Genomic DNA, 9,177 nt, shown 5'->3' with positions numbered 1-9,177 from the left:
CTCCTCGTTCTTGAAGTGAAGCTGCAGGACTCCTCTGGACCTGAATGACCCTGCTGTGAAAGCAGACATTCTGAAATCAACAAGCTTCCAAAATCCACCCTGAAACACATTCATAGACCCAGGACAGATATAATACAGAGTTTGATGACATCAAATAACCCTGAGGGAGATGAGTGAATACAAAGAACTCCTGCCAGAGAGGATTTACAATGCAAAGCAGCCAGATCATGTTGACTCCTCTGAATTATTTTAGGATGTCGAATAATTCTTCCTGCTGTAGAGCTGCTGTTTTTGGTTGAGATCAGGAAACACACAACATGCTGGAGCTGAGTTGGAGCTCGGGCCTAGAAGGACTGGATCTGAGACATGTGGTGCAAATTGTGTCTCCATGAACACATCCATGTTGTAAAGATGAACACTGGATACCTGAAGGCAGGCTTCAATATCCAGTGGGGTTACATTTTCAGAATGGTTGTTATAATGAAAACAATTTATAGATGATAGCAGTGTAATAATAATAATAATTTTGTTATTATTATTATTAATAACCCTTGTGTTGTCCCTGCTTCCCCCGGCTGTTGGCCCCCTCACATAGCCCACCACATATTAGGACGCACACGTAGCGCAATAGACAAGTGAGCAGCCCTTGCAGATGTATTGGTTACACCCGCGGCACATGGTGTGAGTTTTACAGTCCTTTTTCCTGGGGCATATCTGACACCTCTTCCTCTTACTCGCCCCGAGCGGTGAGCTTCCTCTCCAGGAGCTGCCGGGCGAGTTCGTAGGAGGTGAAGTAATTGTCGCACGTGACGTTACGACCGTGCAGTCCCTCCGTTACATCGAGCACTACCCGCAACCCCTGGTTCCGTTCTGGGCGTCCGCCGCTCGGCTTTCCGGTGTACACTTGCATCTTCCAAGCGTAGCTTGATTTCGCATCGCAGGCCATCCACGACTTGATCCCGTATTTCGCCGGCTTGCTAGGCATGTACTGACGGAATGGACACCGGCCTAGGGAGAAAAACAGGAGGAGAAGAGATGAGAGGAGATGAGATGAGGACGAGGACTAGCAGCCGCTATCTACATAACATAACATAACTAACATAACATAACATAACATAACATAACATAACATAACATAACATAACATAACATAACATAACATAATAATAATATGAAATAAAAAAAAGACTAACCTCTGAACGGAACTAGTTGCTCGTCCACGGTCACTTCGGGCCCCGGGTTGTAGAGGTGCGGTAGCCGCGACACCCACGTGTCCCACACCTCTCGCACGGCCGCCAATTTGTCCGTGGCTCGTCTCGTGCGTCTCGTCTCGCGGTCGTCGAACCGCAGCAGTCTGGAGTGCGTGTGGAAGAGTTTTAGGGGCATCGTGGCACGAAATATCGCCCGGCCGCTCTCTCCGCTAAGATCAGCAGCCCTACGTAGTCGCGCAGGTCGGTCTCGTCCATCCCTTTCCATTCGTCACCGTATTTTTGACGACCCTCCCGATTCATCATCTCCAGGATGATGTTCTCTACCGTCGGTGTGATGAACAGGTGGAACGTCGAGGCTAGGTCACCGGTGCGGGACGTCGCGTGGATCGTGGGGCCCCGGGGGACCCCGCTTTGAGCCGCAGTAGAGGAGGAGGAAGAGGAGGAGGAGGAGGAGCAGTGGCCCTCCTCTCGGCCGTACGCCCTCGAGGACCATGTTATTTCCCCGTTTCTTGAGGGGAAGGTCTCTCTTTCCACGAGTCCGGTGGTGGTGGTGGTGTCGCCGTGGTCTTGTCCTCCTTCTTCTTCTTCTTCCAAGGATGAAGAATCTGCAGAAGCATCACCCACTGGGTCGTAGTCTTCGTCACCGTCGTCGTCTTCGTAGTCACCGTCGTCGTCTTCGTCTTCGTCGCTATCGCCGTCGTCTCCGTCTCCGTCCTCTCTGTCTTCTTCTCGGTCTGCTTTTCTGTCTGCTTCTCGGTCTGCTTCTCCATCTCTTTGTCCGTCCGCTTCTCGGTCTGGCTCTTTCGCGTCCTCTTCGGGTTCAGAGGATGGTTGCTGGGAGAATAGCTGTTGGAGAACCTGTTCTCTGGTGAAACGCTCCTGACGCGACATCGTGCCATGGTCCGTGAGAGAGTGGCACACTGAGACTTATATGTGGGTCTAATGTACCCCCCCTTGATTTCAATTGGAATCAGGTGTGGGTCTAAATGACCCCACAGAGCACCACAGCGCCCTCTCTGGGGGTCTAAATGACCCCTCCCATGACAATCGAGAATGGCAATCCATTGGTCTCAATTACCCCAGGAGAATTGGATAATGACAATCCTTGGGTCACCCTAACCCTAACCCTGACCGGCCAGGGCTTCCGTATGATCACACGCACGCACTCACGCACGCACGCACACACACACACACACACACACACAGACACACACACACTCTGGGTCAATTCGACCCAGGAACAACACAAGGGTTAATAATAATGATAATAATAATACTCATCATCATCATTTCTTTTTCTTCTCTCTTCATCCTTATTTTCATCTGATCTACATATTGGATGGAATTAGAGGTGATCACAACATTAATAGATAAACATTTCAAACATCCCTGTCACAGAGGTATCATTGGATCCACGGTGTGGGCAAGACAAACAGACATTCATTCACTCACCACCTGCACAGGGGTGGAGGCAGAGACCAGTCTTGGTCAGATACGATCAGAACTATTTGCATAGTGAGATGACACCAGAGAAAAATGATGTTGTTTGCATCTTTGCCTTTTTGCATAAAGAGTTCAACAGAACACTGACTATTTTCAGTAGAAGAGGAGGAGCTGGTGTTACATTTCCCTAAAGCTGCACTAGAACTAGTTCAGTTAGGTGTTAGTGGTGAACACTGGCACAGACAGTCCACAGAGCAGCATCAGGATGGAAGGGATCTTCATTGGTGTCTTGTGTCTCTCACGTCAGTGAATTTCACTGTTTGTATGATGTCTAACAGGAAATCTGAATATAGAGATTAATTTGAGTCCTCATACATAACAAAAATAACTGGTTTCATCCTCAGGGTGCCTCACCTTCTCCACATGCCTCCTCCATCAGTACCACTTTGTGTCTGATGCAAAGACTTGGACTGAAGCTCAGAGCTACTGCAGAGAGACGTACACAGACCTGGCCACTATTGAAAACACTGAAGAAATGAAGAAACTTAAAGACACAGTTTCCGCTGCTGGTAACAGCTCTGAGGTTTGGATTGGCCTGTACAGTCATATTGACTGGAAGTGGTCAGATGGGTTCAACCAGAGTGGAGCTGAATATAGGAACTGGAAGTCTCCTGACCCAAACTATTTAGCAGCCAATGAGCTCTGTGTGGCCATGGATAAATATGGAAAATGGATTGATGATTACTGCAATGAACGTCTGTTTGTCTGCTACAATGGTAATGATGTGTTTTATATTGATCTTTACGATACAACATAATGTATAAGATATGATTTTGAAAACCATTGTGTGATCTCAACAATCCCTCTTTTGTTCTCAAACTTAACTGCAGGAACATTAGAGGATTCTGACTTTGTGCTGGTGAATACAGCAAAGAATTGGACTGAGGCTCAGAGGCACTGCAGAGAACACTACACAGATCTGGTCACTGTGAGGAACGACACTGACAACAAAAAGATACCGGACAAGATATACTCTCTCGGACCGGCATGGATCGGTTTGTACAGAGATCCTCAGATTTACTGGTCCGACGGGAGTAACTACTCATTCAGCTCCTGGTATCAGGGTGACAACCCACTTGGCTCGATGAAAGTCGTATGTGGTGTTGCAGATTTGGAGAAGGGAGGAAACTGGAGATTATTTTCCTGTGAAAAAAGAAAACCATTTGTCTGCTACAGCATGCGTGGATGGTGCTTCCTTGAGTGAAAGAGAGAGAACACATCCTGACATTAGAAAAACAGTTATTGTCTCAATAGTGATTCTTATAACATTAATGCATTCATGAATATTTGGATGATGTTTGTTCTGTCTATTGTTTCTTTACAGTGAGAGAATCTAGAAATGTCTTGTGATGTACTTGTATGTTATCACTTCATTAATCTGCTCTGTGATGGTTCTTCAAGACAAACTGACACTTTGGAACATTTTGACTCTGTCTGGTTTCAGACTCCTTCACTAATTCTCCTTGTGAATGAGATTTCAGCTCTTAGATCTCAGCAGTTATTGTTGTCCGATTTAAAATCAAAATTACCAAAAAAACTTTCAAATTCACTGGTTTTGGTTTAATGGAAACCCCTGTCTTATAGAAAATAGATTGGTAAGATTAAGTAGATAGACAAAAAATGTGTAAATTAATAAATGCATCAATAAATATATGTATATGCAACATAAATAAATGACTTATATGTTCTTCTATTTTCTTTTTGATATAAAATACCTTGAGCAGCACACATTAGTAGCTTCATTAAATATAGTGACCAGCAGAGGTCGCTACGTGTTACCAAATTCCTTGTATCTACAAACATGACCAGCTAACTTTATAACTTTAAATGGACATTTTCCTTCTTGGTAAACCGTGACATGAGGTCCTAGTGGACAAATCAATTGGCCACGGCAGTATTGATCATCATATTTGCAAGGGGCAGGCTTTTTAGGCTATTTATTTAATCATTAAAATTTAAATGATAATGTTGGACTGCTTTGGTAATGAATACAATAAAAAATCAAGAGAATAACCATCAGGCAAAAATATGTTTTTATTTGAAATGCAAAGGTCAACTAGCAAAGTAGCCTACAGGCTGCCACCCTACTCCCTAAAACACATGACACTGCAACTGAATTCAAATATTGCACACCCCTGGGAAGACACTATACACTCCAAGCACAGCAAGTGATCGCACTGCACACAATGGAACTTAGTATCACAATGCACAGCAATCAATACAGACTACAATAAACTGTAAACAGGTCAAAACCAAAATGCCACTAGGAGGAGGCAGAGGACCTCCCTAACACCAAGGGCTGTCTCAAATGAGCCCATAATAGAGTGTCAGGTTATAAAAATTGATTTAAGATTAATCAAAACTGGCATGACAACACATCATCCATTAAACATGAAAAGTCTTTTTTTAAGTTATCATGCCCTGTCCGGCAACAAGACCCCCTGTGGAGTGCGAACATAGAATCTCTTTTGTGAATTTGTGATGGCAGTTTGGTGTGACAGCTTGAAGTGGGGCTGGAGTCACTCTCAGGACAGCCACCTGCAAAGGCACCTACAGATCCCCGGTCCCTTGCTACCTAAAGGGAGGTATTGTGCCTCCCTCTCCTAACACAGGAACAGCTCCCCTACTTAGCTGTCTTCGCTCCTGGCAACACTATAAGTTGCAAACAGCACCCTCCCACCACAGTGCCACAGTCACAGACAACAGCAGTTCAGGCTCTCGTGCTTTCTCTTCAAGGTCATCCAAATGATCACTTTTATTCTTTTATCAGTCGTTTGGCACGCACACGTGTTCACAGGAAGACAAACCCTTCCCCACTTTGACTCACCACAATGTGATGCTGTTATCCTATAACATAAAATAAAATCTCAACTCTTTTCTTGTAAAATCATCCCAGATATCCCAGAATTCATTTTTGTGTGGCCGGGAGGGAGGCATTCAAAATCATACCTAAATTCAGAAAGAACATGAGCAGGTGAGTTTGAGTCAGATTATGGTGTCTCGGATTCTAAGAAAGAAGCTAGGAGAAATGGAAATGATCAAGATTGTCCAAATGGCAACCTGTTGGTAAAACGAAGAACTGAAGAACAGCAAAATAGTGTTACACATTGAAAGTAAAAAGAAAAGGTATCTCACGGTCAATTTCTGGGTGAGAATGAAATTACTCTGAGAGTTATAACTGACATTCCTATTCAAGAGGATCGAAAAAAATAAAAAGGTTTGTCAGTGTCTAGAGTTTCAGTACTTGATACTGCCAGATACAATAAAGAAAGGCTGTATGAGTTTCCCAGTCAGGCCTTATGTTCCTACTCCCCTTCAGTGTTAAGCCCAATTCATGCTTTGTGTTGAAGCTACACTGTATGCACGTAGCCTATGCACGGGGCCAAGCATTCATAGTTGTGCGTAGGTGTGTGTGAGTCGCACTGCAATTACACCGCTGAAATGCTAGTGGCGGTAGAGTTTCTGTGCTGGTGTTGAGTGGTCAATTGTCGACATCTGTAATTACACTTTGACTAGTGACATTCAAGCTACTTTTGCCATTCATGGGTGAGGGGTTTCTCATTATAGATATCTATTATTAATATTCTTATCTTTAATTCCAAGTTAGATATCTACAACTAACTAGTCATAATTTAAATTCATTTGTATCAACAATTTTATATTGAATTCCAGATATCAACATGAATTATGACTAGTCAGATTTAAATGAGCTGAAACTGTTATATGACATAATAATTAAGGAAATTATATCTGTAATAAAGAAAGAGGATTCTACAAGAGGACAGGTAAATAAACAGCTGGAAAGGTCAAATGTGCCTTTTTTTAAAATCAATTAATAATCAAGTAACAATGAACATATTATTAGATTATCAATCAAGTTGCTGGTAGCAGCATGGATACTTCCTGACCCTATTAGTACTACAAGTAAGGGACTCTGTTCAGACCTGGTATTAATCAATCAAATTTTATTTGTATAGCCCATATTCACAAATCACAATTTGTCTCATAGGGCTTTAACAAGGTGTGATATCCTCTGCCCTGAGTAAGGAAAAACTACAACGAATGCTGCACTAAGATCTAACGGAACAAGGACAGACACAAATCCTTGATCTGAAGCTATTAGAAGGTCCTTAGTGACTTTTGCCAAGGCTGTCTCTGTGCTGTGATTAGCTCTAAACCCTGACTGAAAGTCTTCATATACATTACTTTCCTGGAGAAACTCACACAGCTGATTGGCTACGACCTTTTCAAGGCCAAAATGTCTGCTGATATCTTCTGACAGTTCCTGAATGCACCTCGTCTGAAGATATCAGCAGACATTTCGGCTTAAAACTTGATGTAAATGATGCTGTTTCGAGTCGAATATGAATGACGGGGCTTCCAGACACTTGAATGACACCACAGGAGCAGTATGGAGGCTTGTTATGGTTAATATTGTTTTATTACGTCTGAAGAAGGACTCACCATTGACTTCAATGGTACTGGATTCTGCTCTAACAAAGTTTACCCCCTGAGACTCCAGAAGTGTTTTGTGAAGTCAAACACTTCACCACCCCTCCATCGGCATAGGGGTGAGTAGATAATGAGTACATATACATTTTTGGATAACTATCCCTTTAATCGTCACAGTAAAACACCAAGTCCATTTAGGATCACAAGTTATTGTGAATCAATTTCACAAAAGCGAGAGGCCCAAGGCAAAAGCAAGACAACCCCCAAAAAGGGAATGGTTTTGCATGTGATGGCCACAGACAATTGCTCTCTCCTTATCCTTCCTGACTGATTCTTCTCTATTTTTGTGTTCTGCTAGTGTCCTTGTCACCACTGGTGGTATGAGGCAGCCCAATCAGATTGCCCAGGTAGTCCAGCTCCTCCAGGAAGGCATATCCCTACGTGCAGTCATAGGAAGGTTTGCTGTGTCTCCCAGCACAGTCCCAAGAGCATGGAGGAGCTACCAGGAGACCGGCCATTACAAGAGGAGAGCTCAACAGGGCCGTAAAAGGGCATCAACCCAGCAGCTCCTTTGCCCAAGGAGGAAAAGGAGGAGAAGTGCCAGAGCCCTACAAAATGACATCCAGCAGGCTACTGGTGAGCATATTTCTGACCAAACTGTCCGAAACAGACTTGATGAAGTTGGCATGAGGGCCTAACATCCTCTAGTGCAGTGGTTCTCAAATGGGGGTACTAGTACCCTGGGGGTACGTGAAGGTACTCCAGGGGGTACGTGAGATTTTTTAAAAATATATTTAAAATTAGCATCCATTCAAAAATCCTTTAAAAATTGTTATTTAATAAATATGCAATAAAATATAAGTGTTTAATAAATCAGACACTGATGGCACAGCACTGTGTATTACATCTTTTTTTCTACCAAAAATACTTTGCGCTGGTTAGGGGGTACTTGGCTGAAACAATATTTCACAGGGGGTACATCACTGAAAAAAGGTTGAGAACCACTGCTCTAGTGGGACCTGTGCTCACAGCCCAGCTGCTCGATTGGCATTAGCCAGAGAACACCCAGATTGGCAGGTCCGCCACTGGCGCCCCGTTCTCTTCACAGATGAGAACAGGCTGACACTTACGTTATGCTGCCTGTAACATCATCCAGCATGACCGGTTAAGCAGTGGGTCAGTGATGGTCTGGGGAGGCATATCCTTGGAGGTTTCGCACAGACCTCCATGTCATAGCCAACAGTACCCTGACTGCTGGTACTGGGATTAAATCCTCAGGGCGATTGTCAGAGTTTACACTGGTTAAGTGGACCCTGAGTTCCTCCTGGTGCAGGACAATGCCCGGCCTCATGTTGCCAGAGTGTTTAGCCAGTTCCTGGATGACGAAGGCATTGATGCTGACTGGCCCTCATGTTCCCCTGACCAAAATCCAATTGAGCACCTGTGGGACGTGATGCATCAGTGCATCCGACGCCGCCAAGTACCGCCACAAACTGACCAGGAGCTCTCTGATGCCCTGATCCAGGTCTGGAAGGAGATCACCCAGGACACCATCTGCCGACTCATCAGGAGCATGCCCAGACATTGTCGGGAGTGCATAAAACGCAAGCAGAGGCCATACACACTACTGAGTCACATATCAGTTGCCGTGATGAATTTAACACAAGTTAGTCAGCCTGTGATTTCAATTTTTTACTTATTTAAATCCCAGCCATAGACTCATAGATGAACAGATTAGATTTCAGTGGTGAAAGGTCAGGGTGACCTCATATGAGTCCAGAAAAAAAATGTATGCAGAAATAAACTGCACAGGTTGAAGGTGACAAACAACCACAGGGTGAAAGTTTATTTCTGAGTTGCTTGGTTTTGTGAATTGTCTGACAGGCCTGATCAAACTGTCTTGTGGGCAACATGCAGCCTGGAGACCAGAGGTTCCTCACTGTGTTGTGAATAAAAGATCCAAGTACTTCTTCACAAAGCTAGTACCACTGTAAACTTGTGTTTTCTTTCT

General features: G+C 44.1%; 1 protein-coding gene across 1 annotated transcript; it reads left to right on the top strand.

Annotated features, from left to right (window-relative positions):
• Positions 1-2,813: 2,813 nt before the first annotated feature.
• On the top strand, positions 2,814-4,210 carry LOC124851358 (lymphocyte antigen 75-like). The gene is made up of 3 exons (XM_047338915.1): positions 2,814-2,956; positions 3,059-3,430; positions 3,545-4,210. Exons 1-3 carry the CDS (start codon positions 2,920-2,922, stop codon positions 3,916-3,918), a joined length of 783 nt encoding a protein of 260 aa, XP_047194871.1. The 5' UTR covers positions 2,814-2,919; the 3' UTR covers positions 3,919-4,210.
• Positions 4,211-9,177: the final 4,967 nt, after the last annotated feature.

Source organism: Hippoglossus stenolepis, chromosome 23, assembly GCF_022539355.2.
Source record: "Hippoglossus stenolepis isolate QCI-W04-F060 chromosome 23, HSTE1.2, whole genome shotgun sequence".
Taxonomy (NCBI): domain Eukaryota; kingdom Metazoa; phylum Chordata; class Actinopteri; order Pleuronectiformes; family Pleuronectidae; genus Hippoglossus; species Hippoglossus stenolepis.
Note: the sequence above shows the minus strand (reverse complement) of the source record. Positions and strands in the feature narration are given on the sequence as shown.

Bases quoted from the DNA above. Each gene is read 5' to 3' on its own strand.
- LOC124851358 (XM_047338915.1), top strand. From the start codon at position 2,920: ATGGAAGGGATCTTCATTGGTGTCTTGTGTCTCTCAC. The intron at 2,957-3,058 runs GTCAGTGAATTT...TTTCATCCTCAG, and splicing joins TGGTGTCTTGTGTCTCTCAC to GGTGCCTCACCTTCTCCACA. The intron at 3,431-3,544 runs GTAATGATGTGT...ACTTAACTGCAG, and splicing joins TCTGTTTGTCTGCTACAATG to GAACATTAGAGGATTCTGAC.